Source organism: Bos mutus, chromosome 4, assembly GCF_027580195.1.
Source record: "Bos mutus isolate GX-2022 chromosome 4, NWIPB_WYAK_1.1, whole genome shotgun sequence".
NCBI lineage: Eukaryota > Metazoa > Chordata > Mammalia > Artiodactyla > Bovidae > Bos > Bos mutus.
Window position 1 is genome coordinate 18,478,005 of NC_091620.1, and position 18,058 is coordinate 18,496,062.

The following is an 18,058-nucleotide window of genomic DNA, read 5'->3' on the forward strand; positions in this document are numbered from 1 at the left end:
GCCATAGGGTTTTCAAAAGAGTCGGACAACGACTGAGCAACTAAACAACAACCAAGTCAAACTTGCAGATTGAACAGACATTTTCCCATATGCATAGAGGCTCCTGCAGGGCAACTTTGGTGGTAGGTAAGGAACACTCATCTCTGATGACCTGTGTTTTCCTCTGTAAAAGCAAATACAAACAAAACAGAAGAAAATAAGGGAACAGACTTCCTTCCCCTCCATTTTCTTAGAGCATTTATTTAGAAAACTTCTAAGTTCTTTCTCTGTCTCTTTGAAATGTACATACCATACACTCCTTAAAAGCTAAATCACCTCTTTCCAGTATTAAGACCCAGGCATGTCTTTCTCAAGGACCTGCAACCATTTCTTTGGAATAAAATCATCAAAGAAGATAAGCCTAACTTGGTCTACAGCAGATGCCTGGCACCACATTGCAAAATGATTTCCTCATAAAGATATGATATAGGGACTTCCCTGGCTGTCCAGGGGTTAAGACGCTGCACTTTCACTGCAGGGGACCCAGGTTTGATCCCTGGTCAGGGAATTAAGATACCACATGCCACAGGGGGTGGCGAAAAAAATAGAAAAATACCATTACATTTATTTTTCCTTGGTAAAGCCGATTAGCAAACACAGATAGACACCCCAATTCCCAAGGGACTTCAGCATGGACTTCGGATTACCAAAACAGACTGCCAAGTCCTCTCATTTGAGGACTAGTTATTGCTTCTCTTAGGGCTTCCCTTGTGGCTCAGCTGGTAAAGAATCCGCCTGCAATGCGGGAGACCTGCATTCGATCCCTGGGTTAGGAAGATCCCCTGGAGAAGGGAAAGGCTACCCACTCCAGTATTCTGGCCTGGAGAATTCCATGGACTGTATATTCCACAGGGTCACAAAGAGCCGGACACGACTGCACGACTTTAACTGTCAGTCTTATTTTTTATTGTATTGTCCCAGCAAATCACAGTGCTGCCACCTCCTGGCAGCGTGGCCTTGGATCTCAGTTCATTTCTCTGTAAGATGGAAATAATCCTGGAAGCTAGTTCATAGGAGTAAGTGGGTTAATACATGAACATTTCTTAGAATAGAGCTCCTACTAAGACTCACTTAGTAGGAGTTGACCTCTAATGTTGCAATTGTACACTTCCAATTCAATAAAAATATGACAATTATAGTCACTTTTACTGGTCTTTGTGGGCTTCCCTGGTGGCTCAGACAGTAAAGAATCTGCCTGTAATGTGGGAAACCTGGGTTCAGTCCCTAGGTTGGGAAGATCCCCTGGAGAAGGCGTGGCAACCCACTCCAGTATTTTTGCCTGGAGAATCCCCATGAACAGAGGAGCCTGGTGAGCTACAGTCCATGAGGTCGCAAAGAGTTGGACATGACTGAGCAACTAAGCACACACCCATACTGGTCTTTAATCTCCTGGCATGCTGCAGTCCACGCGGTTGCAAAGAGTCAGATAAACACAACTTACTTACTCAACACTAACAACATGTATAAAGTAACTTCATTAATATTTTCTATATCACACTTTCAAGTTTGCATAATCTAAATGTGCACAAAATGTGAATTGCACTATATTCTAAGTAACATGTGCTGATTCCCCCCTTTTTTTGTTGTTGGGGAAGGATCTACCTTTTTTATATTTAACTGTTGACTACAAAATTATTCACAACCTAAAAGTTGAGAGTTATGGTTCATTTGATGGAATTTTTATGACTTCAAGCCAAGGAGGGTACATCTCAAGTAACCCTGAGAACTGCTGAGGGGGAAGCAAGGGAGGGAGCCAAGGTATTTGGAGTTTTGCAACAAAGTTCAGGTAGTCTGAGCATCAATGCTGCTGCTGCTGCTAAGTCGCTTCAGTCATGTCCGACTCTGTGTGACCCCATAGACGGCAGCCCACTAGGCTTCCCCATCCCTGGGATTCTCCAGGCAAGGACACTGGAGTGGGTTGCCATTTCCTTCTCCAATACATGAAAGTGAAAAATGAAAGTGAAGTCACTCAGTCGTGTCTGACTCTTAGTGACCCCATGGGCTGCAGCCTACCGGGCTCCTCTGCCTATGGGATTTTCCAGGCAAGAGTACCGGAGTGGGGTGCCATTGCCTTCTCCACTGAGCATCAATAGGTAATTGTTAATTAAAGAAAACCAGCTATCTAGAGTTAAGGAATTGAGACTTTTCTTTGTATTGGAAATCATTCTTTTGAAATCCACCTCAGCTATCTGGGGCCAGTATCCTGTGTTTTCACTTCCTGAGTTTCTTCAGGGCTCACGGTAGAAAGTAGCTATAGTCTGAAGGCTGCTAGATAGAAGGTATTCTTCCTGAGTAGCCTGGAGCTCACCAGCTCACCATATGGTGGTGGCTGAAATTTCTGATGACTGTGACATCCTTTGTTTACCAACATGGCAGGAAATATTCCATTTCTCAGAAGTTTCAGGCCTGAAAGTGTCAGCCACTCAGTCGTTTCCATCACTTTGAGACTCCATGGACTGTAGCCCACCAGGCTCCTCTGACCATGGAGTTCTCCAGGCAAGAATACTGAAGTGGGCTGCCATCCCTTCTCAAGGGGATTTTCCTGACCCAGGGATTGAACCTGGGTCTCCTGCGTTGCAGGCAAATTCTTTACCATCTGAGCCACCTGGGAAGACCTGTTTCAGATGTACAGCATTATAATGCAACACCTGAACACTCTGCAAAGTGATCACAAGTCTGGTAAGCATCCATCACCGTGCTGTTGATGTCCTTTCTCTCAGGTAACCACTCCTCTGATCTCCTGTGCTGAGTCACTCTTGCCTTCAGCCCCCTTACCTATTCCCAGCATCAGGACTCCAGAGAAGGAGAGAAATGAGCTTAGGGAAGCATTCCCAAAATCACACCTCTTGAATACCAGGCTAACAGGCATGCCAAGATATGTGCTCACCCTCACAAGACTCAAGCACTTAATCCTGATGTTTGCTCCCATAAGAGTCACTCTGGGGTTTAGACGATGAGAGGAAAGTGGGCTGGGAGAGGGGAGAAAATGGTAATCCAGGGAAAAGGGGAGAAAGAGTAGAGAAAAGCCTCATGAAAAGCCACACAGAGGGGACCCAGGAGCAGGGATCCCCTCCGTTGCAGTGGTTACTGGCTCTCCCCAGGCCAGTGCTCTGGCCAGTGAGCAGATTGCAGGGAAAGGGATCCTGGGCCCATCTCGGTTTACAGGCCTGGCTGTCCTGTCTCCCAGCCCCTTCTCCCTTTTCCCTTCGCCTTAATCCCCAAATACGATTGGGATCAGCATGTCTCTGACACCCCTGTTATCTCCTCCCCAGGCTCCTGCTCTTCAAGCTCGGTGCCTCCCCAAGCTCCTGCTCTGCTCTTGGCCCAGTTCCTATCCAGGGCCAAGGTAAGCCTCTTCCTTCCAGATGGCTGCCTAGCTCCTTACCTTCCCTGCCCTGCTCAGGGTGGGTGATACGGTTGTCCTCTTGAGAAAGGTGCTTTCTCCCAGCTGCACCCCAGCTGCTACTCAGGTGCTCCCAGCAGCTGCAAACAACCTCAGCTAGGTTCTTACCAGCTTTGATGAGCTCAGCAGGTGATGAGAAGAATCATCTGCCCTATCTGGAGGCTCAGACAGAGGCTCCAGTGTCTATCCACCCTCATTTAAGCTGAATTCCTGTAGAAATGTGTGGCCTGGACTCTGTGATGGAGGAGGCCTTCCAGGCTAGCCTTGTTTTGTTTTTTCAGATCCTCTCCATTGTCTGATGGAAGAACACTGAGGGTCAGGTGAGGACGGGGTCTATCAGACAATGGAAGAAAGAATTCTAGGGTGAGAGACTTTTGTCCCTTTCCTAAGGAGCAGCCAGTGAATGACACCAGCTGCCTCCACCAGGACAAGCTATGGTGGAAATGCCTGCAGGGAGAGGAGTTCTTGGTGCCTGTCGGTGACCTAAGGGTGTATTCACTCTCCCGGGCGCCTGGAGTCTCATGTTTGCTCTGCCACTGACTGGATGGGAGCTCAGACACTGATCAAGTCACTCCTTGATGATTCCATTTCCTCATCCAAAAATTAAATGGGCTGGGGTGCTTGGAAAATCAAGTGGATCTGAAGTTCTTTTTCATCCCAGTGTTCCGATGCTATAATATTCCTTCTGGGCTTCTGTGGTTTGCATCGCACTGAACAGCTTGCCAGCTGCCAGCGGGGAAGCTGGCCAAGCCTCTGGTGGAGGGTCCCTGAATATGATTTCTCTGAAAGGCAATTCATGGGAAGAAGGGGAAAGTGCAGAGCATCCCAAAGGCAAATTCATGTTTATTCCCCATTTTCTCCATCTCATCCTCCTTGTTCCTCCCCAGTGATGTGCAGAAACTTGAAGCTGCCCCAGACTTGCCCATCTGGAAAGCTGATTATGTCTCCCTCACCTCTACATGTCCTTCCAGGGATTAGTAGTCAAGACTCCTCCGGGAGATGGAAATCGAAGCCTTCCCCTCGCCCCCTGCCAGCACCTCTTCTCCTTCCTGCGCTGTAGGGAGGCTGGAGTCCCACCCCCACTCCCAGTCTGTGCATCACTTCTGGGCAAAGACAAAATAGAAACGCTCATGAAAACTGGGGTGGGGAACATGTGCCAGAGGGCAGAGGGAGGGCTCAGTAAGAACATCCAGGAATACAGGGATGGGGGGCAGGAAGGGAAAGAATGGAGGGAGGCAGAGAGAGAAATAAAGGGAGAGAAGCATTGCAAAAAATAAAAAAAGGAGGGAGAGAAAGTGAGGAAGGGAGAAGCAAAACCTCCTTGATCCCACGGAGTCCCCATGGGCAGGACACTTGCCTCGGGTTGGCAGGGGAGAGCCAGAGTGATTCATTCCTGAGCATTCCACGCCAGGTGCCTACTCCAGGGCAAGAGCACCTTCTCTCTGAACACCTCACACCTCCTGAGTTATGTAAGTGGCTCCACTCTGAACCCAGAGATAATCAGATCAGAGGGCCCCAGTCTGCCCCTCCCCCGTGGCATGGTGCCTGGCGCAGATGCAGGAGCATATAAGTCCGTACTTCTTGAGTGTCCATCTAAGGAGAGGTGCTCCAGACCCCAGAAGCCATGGCCTGTGCCCTTCTCTCCTGGCTTCTCCTATTTACAGCCCTTGCAACTCCCTCCCAATGCAATCGCCTTGGCCCCATGCCGCGTCTGCGTTATTCCAGGTTTCTAGACCCTTCTAACGCTGTTTTCCTGCGCTGGGACTTTGACTTTGAGGCTGAGATCATCACTTTCGAGCTCCAGGTCCGGACAGCTGGCTGGGTGGGTTTGGGTGTCACAGATCGCTACAGCAGAGCGGGAAGCGACCTGGTTGTCGGAGGCGTCTCGCCTGACGGCAATGTCTATTTCTCGGTGAGTCTGAGGGTGGCTCTCTCCCAAGCATGTTGGGTCTCTTGCTGGGTGGAAGATGACTCTGAATCCAGGAAGGATCCATATTTTCCAAACATATTTGAGCATAGGCCCAGAACACCAGCTGATGGCTGACCTCTCCCTACAGAAATGGTCCGTTGGAGAGGTTGAATCTAGGTCTTCCAGACTGAATGTCCCTAAAGTGCCCAGGGAATGGAGGCATTGGACTGAAAGAGAGAGCATCCTGGGCCACAGTCCCAGTGCAGGTCACTGGGGGAGAATCCAAGCTGTTTAGGGTACAGTCGTCATCTTCTGTTACCTTTAGGCTGAGAGACCACACATAAAATAGTCTAGTAATGACATCAGTGCCCACAATAATAATAGCTTAAATTGTTATGCACTTTTGGTTAAGCAGGGGTTGGTCCAAATCTTTGCATATTAAACCTCCCAGCATCACCAGGAAGTAGATGATTATTCTTCCACTTTATGGATGAAGAAGCAGCTCACCTGTCTCCCAGTCTCATTCTGAACTGCATTTATATGGGGAAGGGTCAATGTTAAGAGCCCCCTGAAATGATGAAGAGCATAGAGCTTTTGGAGAATAAGTGGGTTTTTAAGACTTGGGGATATAGGAACATTAGGATTCGTGGAGATGAGATTTGAAATGGGAGAAGTACAGCGGGATCAGATAACCAGCCTTCCCTCTTCCTCATGAATCCCCCCTTGACGCCATGCTCTGTCCCAGGGGTGAACTATATTGTATATTCTGCTGATTTGGTACCTTAGCGGGGCTAAAGGGACTCAGGCTACTCAAAGCCGTGAGCACTTAGGGCTCCTGGTTTTCACCCCGTGACCCTCCCTGGGCCCCAGGACCAGCACCTGGTGGATGAAGACACGCTGGAGGAGGATGGGAGCCAGGATGCAGAGCTGCAGGGGCTAACAGAAGATGCCGTCTACACCACCATGCGCTTCTCCAGGCCCTTCCGCTCCTGCGACCCTCACGACCAAGACATCACGGTAAAAGAGAGAGGGGAGACGAGCATTTGGTCGCAAGCAGCCTTTCCTCCTGGGTGGTGACATCACCCCAACCTGGAGTGGCCGTGCCCATCGGGCAGCCAGTCTCGGTTCCCAGGGCCGCCATCTCTCTCAGCATTCCCCAGCATGGCCACCCCCCAATCCTGCTGCCTGTGACTCCACCAGCCCTCTATGGGCCTCCCCCTGACAGCCCATGCCTCCTTCCCTGGCATCGCCTCTTGAAGACCCTTGCCTGATCTCCTTGAACTGCAGGGTGTCTTGAACCACCTGTGGACAGGTGACCACCTGTGACAGCCCACACCTGTGGGCTCAGAGATGGGCTGGGAGAGGGGGTGTGGCTTGCCCAGAATCTCCAACAGGTCAGCCTCTAGGCAGAACCAGAACCCAACTAGTTCTGATCCCTAATCTCAAGCCCTCTCCATTCTGAAACTACAACGTGGCGTTCTGGGGAGAGCTCCAAGGAACTCTGGTTCTTTATGTCTCGGCACAGAACAAAATTCAGCAAAAGGCAAAGTGATAGATGAGAAGGGATATCCTAGAAGAGGACACCCGCTTACATCGGGTGGGTGATAGGGTGCTGCCCCTGAGAACCTAGTGCACTACAGATTTATAATCAAAGGAAAAGTGGGAAGGCGGGGGGAAGACCACCTTCTGCCTCATTCTTGAGTAGACATCACACTTCCATCCTCAGTTCCTCCTCCGCATCAGGTGGGGGAGTTTGCTTGTCTCTACGTGGTCAAGACAGGACTGTCATGGTGCTATGGAAAAATTGTTTCGGGTCTCAGTACAATGAGGGTCTTTCACTTTCGCATGTCACCTTTCCACAAATTACTGTTTTTTGTGTGTGGAGAGAGTATGTCCTAGGTGGTCATTAACTGAGCTCACCGGCAGGATGTGTGTTTCACACCACCATTGTTTTATTGTTTGGGTGCGTGTCTCCTGCTTCTGCTGCAGTTTTGTTGCTAAATAAGCCTCTTTGGTTTTGTGACTAAGTAAACCTGCTTTGGTCAGAGTTCCCTGGTGGCCTATAGGAGCTTCCCTGGTGGCTTAGATGGTAAACAATCTGCCTGCGATGCAAGAGGCCCAGGTTCCATCCCTGGGTCCAGAAGATCCCCTAGAGAGAGCACTGGCAACCCACTCCAGTGTTCCTGCCTGGAGAATCCCATGGACAGAGAAGCCTGGCAGGCTCTGGTCCATACGGTTGCAAAGGGTCGAACATGAATGAAGCGACTTAGCATACGCAAACCTGTTTTCTTGAGTAATCTTTAATTCACAGGGGTCTCTCATACTTTTAATCCCTTAGTGGGATTAACTATTTAATCACCCACTTTGTCCCTTCACTCTGTCCCTATCAGTTGCACTGTGAGCCAGTGACTTGTGTCAGTGGTTGGGTGTGGGTGTGTGCAAAGTGCTGCTTGTGGGTGGCAGCACCTGGATGCCCTTGACACCCACAGAGCGACACTGTGAGGGTACTGGCCGCCTACGGCCTGGATGACACCCCAAAGATGGATCGGGAACGTACTTTTGTGAAGTCCATCTTCCTGCTCCAAATCGTCCACCCTGATGATCTCGATGCCCCTGAGGACACCATCATCCATGACTTGGAGATCACTGATGTAAGACCCCCTCCCTCCTGCTCAGTCACCTCCAGCCCCCTCCATGCCTTCCGCTCAATCCAGACCTTCCTCTTGCACCCAATATTCAGTACATTCCTGGAACCCAGGTTCCTCTGACTCCCCTTGGTCCCCCGAGGATGGTCAAACTGGCCCTCAAGTGGTTGCCCTTCCTGACCTGTTCCTTCCCCTGTTTCTCTGGGAGCCTCCCTCCCACCCATTCAGCCTCTGCGTGTCCCCCTCTAGTTCCTCATCCCAGAGGATGACACCACGTACGCCTGCACCTTCCTCCCTCTCCCCATCGTTAGCAAGAAGCACCACATCTACAAGGTACCGTGAACCAGACGACGGGACGTTGTCTAGGTGGTTGAGACAGGCAGTGGGCACGGTTGACTCTGAAGAGGTGTAGGATGAACGTGTCCAGGAGGACCTGGGGGCCAGGCCAGGTCTGGTGGAGGTGGCAGTTCCAGGATTTCCTGAGCCCAGAGCTACAGCTCCCAGCACTGTTTTACCCATGTCCCATGGTGCAACAGTGATTTTGATGATTGTCATTAGTTACTAAGTTCCTGCAAAGACCAAAGGATGAGCCCTACCCTGGGCCAAGAAATGTGTTCTTTTAGCCCTGGAGGAAGTGCAGGTTGGTGGGCGGGTGGGGGGGGTGGGGGTGAGGACACGTGGCCAAAGGCTGTCAGGTCGGCAAAGTCTGGCTAGAGGAGACTCGGGTCGGTCACCTGATTTCACATTTGAGTGATTACAGTTTTGATTGAATAAATGAAAGTGTGGCCTTATCGTGAATGGCCAAAGTGTGCAAGCCATGGTTTTCTTTAGAGCATGACTCCAGTAAGCTGTGGCCACATGCTCAGATATAGGGAACTGATGAGGTTATTAAAGGAAAATCGGAAGTCTTGGGATATTCCTGGCTAGACCTGTGCTGTGTTCTCAGGAAAAGGGTTTTAAAAAGAATGAGGGCTGAGAGAGGAGTCAGGTGGAGTGCCAGGGAAATCACAGGTTGGGGAAGGAGGAAACAGAGGAAATGGAAGAGGAAGAGGGGTAGAGACGTGGGCATAGTTTTATTAATATTTGAGGAAAAGAAAGCAAGGTGGGGGTGGGGGCTCGAGGGATAAGGACTTGACCCGGAAGATCTTGACTGTGCTGTGTCTTGCATCCGGTGCCCAGTTCGAGCCCAAGTTGGTCCAACACAATGAGACGATTGTGCACCACATCCTGGTGTACGCCTGTGGCAATGCCAGCGCTCTCCCCACGGGCATCAGCGACTGCTATGGGGCCGACCCCGCCTTCTCCCTCTGCACACAGGTCATCGTGGGCTGGGCTGTCGGGGGCACAGTGAGTCTGTGTGATGAGGGAAATCGGTGGCTAAGGGGACATGTGTGGTCAGGCAATGGGGATTGGTGGATGGGTGGAAGATGGAGACAAGGGAGGTCTGGGATGGAGGTGAGAAGACATGGGTGAGCCCCTGGGGGTCCCCAGCATCTACTTCCCAGCCATTCTTGCTGCCAAACCTCCCTCCTTCCACCAGAGTTACCAGTTTCCAGATGACGTGGGCATCTCTATTGGGACGCCCTTGGACCCCCAGTGGATCCGCCTGGAGATTCATTACAGCAATTTTCACAATCTGCCTGGTGAGCCTCTAGAGCATTTATGGAAGCGCCCGTGGATGGGGCTGGCTGAGTCCTCTAGGCATTGATGCAGGAGGCCTGCTGACTCCTGCTCGCAGCCCCTCCCTTGCCTTCCCAGGCCTCTTTCTCCACAGCCTGTGACCTGTTCCCGCCTCCTCTGATCGGTCCCGCCTGCCCCAGGTCTGTACGACTCCTCGGGGATCCGAGTATACTACACCGCACACCTGCGCAAGTTTGACATGGGCGTCCTGCAGCTGGGCGTCTTCACTTTCCCCATCCACTTCATCCCCCCCGGCGCTGAGTCCTTCATGTCCTACGGACTGTGTAAGACGGAGAAGTTTGAAGAGGTGAAGCCAGAAGGTGTTCCCCCCACCGCCCACTTCCCCTGAGATTCCCCGTTCCCAATCATAGATCTAGTGTGATCCACCAGCGTGCAGCCCGAGTCCCCAAGCTGGAGAAGGGCCACCACCTGGTGCTTTGGGCAATTGACCCAACCTGGCTGGTGCAGGGGAGGCGGGAGTCATGGCTGGGCCAGGAGGCCCAGCAGAGACTAAAGGGGTATGTTCCAATCTTCAGAGGAAGGTGTCAGATAGTAAAGGAGGAAACCGAAGAGCAGAGGAGAGTTCCTAACGGACCAGGTGGTCTCCTCCCTGCCACAGATGAACGGGGCTCCAGTGCCCGATATCCAGGTCTTTGGCTACCTGCTCCACACCCACTTGGCTGGCCGTGCTATACAGGCGGTGCAGTACAGGTAAGAAAGACACAGATTGGAAGCACTCCCTTCTGTGTTTGGAAATAAATTTTAGGAACAGTTGTTTATTCTGCAGTGTGAGGTTGGAGCAGGAGAAGCAAGAACTGTTCCTGGAGTAGAGATGATGGAGGATGGAGGTTTTTGTTTCACAGGCCATCTGTGCCCACAGAATGAGCCCACATGCTGCTGCTTTGTTGACAGACCCCCCCCCCTCCCCGCACCGGCCTCACCTTACTCCTCTCCCCACATTGTCTCCCTCCAGAAACGGAACTCAACTCCGCGTAATCTGTAAAGATGATGCCTACGACTTCAACCTACAGGAGACTCGAGATTTACCTTATCGAGTGGTGATCAAGCCGGTGCGAGCCGGGCTGGGGGAGGCATGGCTGACATCCGGAGAAGGCAGGATCAGCACTTGTTATTGTTAGCCAAGAGGTCTAAGGCTGGACCGGTCCTTCTGCCTCTTACTTTCAGGGTTTGTTTCTCTCTGCACAGGGGGATGAATTGCTGGTAGAGTGTCGCTACCAGACGCTGGACCGCAACTCCTTGACATTTGTAAGTACCCATCTCCCCACCGTGGTTAATGACAATAAGCCTCAGAATAGCTTTACCCCTGGTCTTGGCTATCCCATGACTCAGATGATTCCAGTTGAAACCCGTTTCTTTCTCCAATGGTTAGGGTTGCTCTCACATCCCATGACTATAAGATGGGTACCAGGATTCGCATTTTCTCAGTCAGTGACTCACTAAGATTGTCGCTAGCTCTCTCTTCTTCTCCAGGGGGGTCCCAGCACCATCAATGAGATGTGCCTCATCTTTTTCTTCTACTATCCCCGAAACAACGTCTCCAGCTGCCAGGGGTACCCTGACATCATCTACGTGGCCCACGAGCTGGGGGAGGAGGTATCAGAGTGAGTCATCCTGGAAGATAAGATCAAGACTGACTTCTAGAAGTTAGATCACTTGTGTGCAAAGTATTTGCCTTTTTCTCATGTATTTACCTGCTTCGAACACTGTTTGCTTTCAAGGAATGACTTTTAATTGGGGCTTTCCAGGTGGTGCAGTGGTAAAGATTCTGTCTGCCAATGCAGGAAACACAAGAGATGCGATTTCAGCTCCTGGATTGGGAAGATCCACTGGAGTAGGAAATGGCAACCCATTCTAATATTCTTGCCTGGACAATCCCATGGACAGAGGAACCTGGCAGGCTACAGTTCACAGGGTCGCAAACAGTCAGACATGACTGAGCAACTTTCACTTTTCACACATTAATAATTTTAATGGATAATCATTGACTAATGTAATGCCTTCACCATGATACTTATCAAGACCTATCGAGTTCATGGAGTCACAAAGAGTTGGAAATGACTGAGCACGCATGCAGTAACCTTTTAATTACTTGGGACTAAGGTCCTCCCTGAGGCTCTGATGAAAATGCTGAAGCTCCTTTCCAAGAAAAATGCACATATTTGCAAACACATTCCATTTCACAGACAATTTCAGGACATGTATAGGTTCCCATAAGTCATCCCATCAACCTTCTTGGACTTCATGGTCCCCAGATCAAGAAACACTTCTTTAAAAGAGTCAGCACTTCCTCTTTTTCACTTTAAAAAAATTCTCATCTCTAATTCTGATGATTTCACCTTCTGCCATGCTCACGGTTGTCTTACTGAGTTGTAAGACATTCCTTATGGTTTACGCCGATATCGAACTGATGCTAACAAAAGTGAGGCTACTTTTTACACATTTTGGCAAAGCTTTAAGTCACCCCTGAACTAGTGTCTGCTCTTTCTGCCCATTGGCAGCTCCATGGAGGGCATGATGGCCATGAGCAATGTGGAGTGGACCCCGGAGAGCATTAAGAAGGTTGAGAAGGCCTGCAAGGAGGCCCAGCAGACAGTGATAATAAAGACCATTGATGTAAGTGTCCCAGGAGACACTGCGCTCTCAGGGTTAGGGCTAAAGGAGTGAGGGATGGTTTGGATGAAAGAAAAGAGGAGAAAGGGGGTGTGGATGACAATGGCAGGAATGCTGGATCAGAGAAGAAGCTGAGCGAGCAGAGGAGGGCTGATGCTGCTCTGGGTGTGGGTGGGCGTCTCCCAGTCAGCCTGTGAGGCTGCAGGGACTGGGGGTGACCAAGGAAGGTCTTAGAAGATGAAAGGAGGTGGGGGCGCTTCTAGTTTCACCCTTTTTCCTCCTTCTTCTGCAGGAGCTAGTGGAAAACACAACAGGCTGGATTCAGGACATCAACCCTACTCCCCGGGGTCCTTGTTTGGAGTCCTCTGGAGGCAAAGTGGAACCCCAGGACAAAACCCCTGCAGGCTTCAGGGAGGCCCCCATTGTCCTCTCAAGGGCCAGCAGTGCCACCCTGAGGTGCCTCCCCCTGGCCGCCCTCTTGTTTGGGCAGGGGGCCCTGTCTTGGCTCCTTGCCACCCTGCAGTCTGGAATCTGATACCGTCTCCTCAGCTACATACTTAGCCCCTCTTCCCTGGTCATACCTCCCCTTACGTCACACAAACTCCCCCTTGGCCCCCAAAGTCCCCATCTGTGCCCCTTCCCATGACCTCAGTCATGACTGGAGGCCTGGGCATGGCACAGAGACCACAGAGCCTGTCCCATGACAAGCTTGACAATCCATCCTTCAAAGCATCCTAGAAGCACTGGTAGGACCACACGTCCTCTAACGAAATCTGAATTCAAGGCTGAGTGAGGGACTGGGTCTCTGAGCAGTCCGGTACCCAGGCTTACTCAAGGAGATGCTGTGTGGGGAGGAGGGTGCTTGAATGCGTAGAGGGAGCCCTGTAAACTCTCCTCAGCTCATGCTGGCCCTGGAGGGGCTCCTGTTTCTCTTTTCTGCTGACAGCTTTGTCCAACCCTCCCTGTGAGGCAGAGGCAGCCACATGTGTGCTTCTTGTGGTGAAGGGAGAGGCTCTGTTTATAAGGGACAAAGTTTAAGGCTCCAAATTAAACAGAATTCAAATCACTTCCCAGTGCCATCTCTTTCCTTTGAGCCTTTGGTCCAGGTGAAGCAGCTACCACTAAGGTGGTCTCTTAAAGGCCTAGGCTGAGGCATCCAGAGGGCATCTGAGGATCCGGTTGCCCCAAACACAGCATCGTTGCATCGTTGCCTCAATTGTGCCTTGACTGCCAGGTGATCTTTAGTTCCTCAATATGTATCACATTCTCAACACTCAGATCACCAGGTGTCAAGAGCCTGCTTGCCCAGGGAGGCTGACCTGGGCTCTGAAAACAGGTCGAGGGCATGCCAGCCTGTGAATTGCCGTAGAGATCTGGTCTCTAAATTTCTTGCCGCTGCTTGAGTTCACGTGTGTGCATGCCAAGTCGCTTCAGTCATGTCCAACTCTGTGCAACCCTATGGACCATAGCCAGCTGCACTCCTCTGTCCGTGGGGTTCTCCGGATAAGAATACTGGAGTGGGTTTCCAAGAAAAGCAGAAAACATGGCTTACCCGAAGCCAGAGTTCACTACTGGGCTTCGCTGTGGTCACTATTCAAGGGAAATGGAGGCTTTTCTTTAAGTAATAATATTAAAACATGGTTAAGGCCCTTTGGCAGTAGTTTGAGGTCCACAAATTACTTTCTACAGCATGAAGAAACACACAGATCAAAACTAATCTAGACTGAAACTTAAACAATCAAAACAGACCTTTTGGGCATCTCCCTGGTGGCCCAGTGGCTAAGACTCTGCACTCCCATTGCAGGCGGCCTGGGTTCAATCTCTCCTCAGGGAAACAGATTCCATCCCACATGATGCAACTGAAGATCCATAGTACCACAACTAAGACCTGGAGCAAACAAATAAATAAACATTAAACAAAAGCAAAACAGACCTTTTTTCTCTGGTCTGCCCAATTCACAAAAAAGTCTGACCTTTCTATTCAAAACTGTGTTACTTCAAGCGCCCCCACCCCCAACCCCTGCAAACAAATTCTTCCACCCTCGATCTTTCAGATAAAAACAAAAAGAAAATAGAAGAACCTCCTGGATGGGTTTCTGATGTCAAACCTCAGTCTGTGCTGCAGCCTTATTCTCAGGTCTGTCCTGATAAGTTCAAGTCAGCTGAGTGACCTCCCCAGAGTTCTGCAGTCAGAATCTTCCAATGCTCCATTTGTCCAGCCCAGAGACTGGTGCACATCCCTCACACTATTGCACTCCTCTGTACCCACTTTGGTTTTCCTTCTTTCATTTTATTTTCCTCTCCATCTCCTGATCTCAGCATTTAGTCATCATGTACATATTCACTGAGCACCACCTGTGAGCTTGACATTAGGTCAGAATAGGAGCTACTGAAATGAACAGGAAATGGACAGCACTACCTTCCCTGCCCCTCTGCCCCACCCTTGTGGAGCTGTGATCAAACTTCTAGGAGCCCTTGGCTGGCCATTTTTTCCTTGGGTTCAGGGCACACTCCTCTAAGCCTTTCCTAGTACATGGACCATTTCTCCCCATTGACTGCCTCCAGAGAGAAACTATAATTTATATTAACTTATGGATAGTGACGTGCTTCTATATTTAAAGAGGATGCATTTATCTTATGCATATGTATTATACCGGGGTCTTTGTGGCTTAGCTGGTAAAGAATCCACCTGCAATGTGGGAGACCTGGGTTTGATCCCTGGGTTGGGAAGGTCCCCTGGAGAAGGGAAAGGCTACCCACTCCAGTATTCTGGCCCGGAGAATCCCATGGACTGTATAATCTGTGGGGTCGCAAAGAGTGGGACACAACTGAGAGACTTTCACTTTTAGACAGTACAGAGAAGCTTGGCATGCTGCAGTCCATGGGGTCTCAAAGAGTCGGACATGACTGGGCGATGGAACGTTAGACAATACTGCTGGGAATTATATGACCTCAAGTTTTTTTTTTCCAATTTATATTTTTTGTAACTATTTCCAGAAAGCCTAATGATATACTCCAAATAGATGGGCTCAGTGTTGAGGTAGAAAAGGATGACCCCTACTTCCTCCTTAGAACATCTTGGTACTTGGGTGTCTGTCACACCTCACCCCTCAGTTGGTCTCTAAGTTCAGGTCAGCTCTGAGTGACTCTGAGACTGTAACTTTTTTTCCATCTTACCTCCTCTACTCAAAACTCCATCTTAAATGTGGAGGGTAAATAAATTATTTATTCCCTCATTGCTTTTTTGTGTGTGAAGACAAGAGGTGTATGCGTGCTAAGTTGCTTCAGTCACGTCCGACTCTTTGTGACCCTATGGGCTGTAGCCCACCGGGCTCCTCGGTCCGTGGGATTCTCCAAGCAAGGATACTAGAGTGGGTTGCCATGCCCCCCTCCAGGGGACCCTCCTGACCCAGGAATCAAACCTGCATCTCCTTGTGTCTCCTGCATTGGCAGGAGGGTTCTTTACCACTGGAGCTACCTGGGAAGCCGTAGAAGACAAGAGGGCCCATAATGTTTACAAGGATTCTGGTCTTTCCCGTGGAATAATATTTTGATACAATTTCAAATTTATCATCACCAGAATTCCCATAAGCCCTTTAAACGAGCTTTATGCATTTACATTTTGCCCTGTTTCTCTCTCCTTCTCTCTCCTCTCTTGCCATCTCTTCTCTTTTTCTCTGCTCCTTGCCCCTACCCCCACTACCCACTTCTTTGTCCTTCCCCTGGCTTTTTGTCTTCCTCTCCTTCATGAAGTTGATAACTTAATTTGTTACTCCTGTTTGCTAGAGTTCTCATCACATCTCAATTCCTGCTATACATAGCTGAGATTGAGCAAGAAAGCTTCTCAACTCCATTGCTCCCCCACCCCAGTGGCTGCCAACCTTGATGGCATGTTAGAGTCATCTGGGTGATGGGGGCAGCGTCCAGGCATTAGCATCCATCATTACACTCTCCAGGTGTTCCCAATATGCACCTGAGCTTGAGGACCACTGAACCAGAAGTTCCATTGCTCTTAACTAGTCAACTTCCTGAATGGGCAGGAATCCCACTCTGGCTTCACATGTTGGGGTGACAGCACAAGGGCTGACCAGTCTGAGTGAACACCAGCAATGAGGAGCCCTGGAAGCTCCCTGAATTCCAAGAGCTAGACTTTTTTTTTTTTTTTTTTTTTTTTTAAAGCTTTTGATTTAATGATGTTCATATTTAGGAAATGAGAAATAGCAATTTAGAGATTATTATCCCAAAAGGGTATATGCTTGAGGGTTCCTTTCTAATAGCCTATTACAGGGGATTCTCTTTTTTTTTTTTTTTTTTTTTAATTTCAGATACACACATGCTCCCCATCCTGAACCCTCCTCCCTCCCCCCTCCCCATACCATCCCCCTGGGCCTTCCCAGCGCACCAGCCCCAAGCATCCAGCATCGTGCACTGAACCTGGACTGGCATCTCGTTTCATACATGACATTTCATATGTTTCAATGCCATTCTCCCAAATCTTCCCACCCTCTCCCACAGAGTCCATAAGACTGTTCTATACATCAGTGTCTCTTTTGCTGTCTTGTATACAGGGTTATCGTTACCATCTTTCTAAATTCCATATATATGCGTTAGTATACTGTATTTATGTTTTTCCTTCTGGCTTACTTCACTCTGTATAATAGGCTCCAGTTTCATCCACCTCATTAGAACTGATTCAAATGTATTCTTTTTAATGGCTGAGTAATACTCCATTGTGTATATGTACCACAGCTTTCTTATCCATTCATCTGCTGATGGACATCTAGGTTGCTTCCATGTCCTGGCTATTATAAACAGTGCTGCGATGAACATTGGGGTACATGTGTCTCTTTCCCTTCTGGTTTCCTCAGTGTGTATGCCCAGCAGTGGGATTGCTGGATCATAAGGCAGTTCTATTTCCAGTTTTTAAGGAATCTCCACACTGTTCTCCATAGTGGCTGTACTAGTTTGCATTCCCACCAACAGTGTAAGAGGGTTCCCTTTTCTCCACACCCTCTCCAGCATTTATTATTTGTAGACTTTTGGATCGCAGCCATTCTGACTGGTGTGAAATGGTACCTCATAGTGGTTTTGATTTGCATTTCTCTGATAAAGAGTGATGTTGAGCATCTTTTCAAGTGTTTGTTAGCCTTCTGTATGTCTTCTTTGGAGAAATGTCTATTTAGATCTTTGGCCCATTTTTTGATTGGGTCATTTATTTTTCTGGAGTTGAGCTGTAGGAGTTGCTTGTATATTTTGAGATTAGTTGTTTGTCGGTTGCTTCATTTGCTATTATTTTCTCCCATTCTGAAGGCTGTCTTTTCACCTTGCTAATAGTTTCCTTTGATGTGCAGAAGCTTTTAAGTTTAATTAGGTCCCATTTGTTTATTTTTGCTTTTATTTCCAATATTCTGGGAGGTGGGTCATAGAGGATCCTGCTGTGACGTATGTCAGAGAGTGTCTTGCCTATGTTCTCCTCTAGGAGTTTTATAGTTTCTGGTCTTATGTTGAGATCTTTAATCCATTTTGAGTTTATTTTTGTATATGGTGTTAGAAAGTGTTCTAGTTTCATTCTTTTTACAAGTGGTTGACCAGATTTCCCAGCACCACTTGTTAAAGAGATTGTCTTTAATCCACTGTATATTCTTGCCTCCTTTGTCAAAGATAAGGTGTCCATATGTGCGTGGATTTATCTCTGGGCTTTCTATTTTGTTCCATTGATCTATATTTCTGTCTTTGTGCCAGTACCATACT

At 49.0% G+C, this 18,058-nt stretch overlaps 1 protein-coding gene across 1 annotated transcript; it reads left to right on the forward strand.

Annotated features, from left to right (window-relative positions):
* The first annotated feature begins 2,992 nt into the window (after positions 1-2,992).
* On the forward strand, positions 2,993-12,842 carry LOC106701651 (putative DBH-like monooxygenase protein 2). Its single transcript, XM_014483490.2, has 15 exons — positions 2,993-3,003; positions 3,312-3,385; positions 5,107-5,354; positions 6,222-6,368; positions 7,841-8,002; positions 8,246-8,329; positions 9,176-9,343; positions 9,537-9,639; positions 9,817-9,983; positions 10,296-10,387; positions 10,650-10,746; positions 10,883-10,942; positions 11,168-11,298; positions 12,196-12,310; positions 12,600-12,842. The coding sequence occupies exons 1-15, from the start codon at positions 2,993-2,995 to the stop codon at positions 12,840-12,842; spliced, it is 1,902 nt and encodes a 633-aa protein (XP_014338976.2).
* Positions 12,843-18,058: the final 5,216 nt, after the last annotated feature.

Coding starts and splice junctions, on each gene's coding strand:
- LOC106701651 (XM_014483490.2), top strand. Junction 3,386..5,106: donor AGTTCCTATCCAGGGCCAAG/GTAAGCCTCTTC, acceptor TCCTATTTACAG/CCCTTGCAACTCCCTCCCAA. Junction 12,311..12,599: donor TGATAATAAAGACCATTGAT/GTAAGTGTCCCA, acceptor CTTCTTCTGCAG/GAGCTAGTGGAAAACACAAC.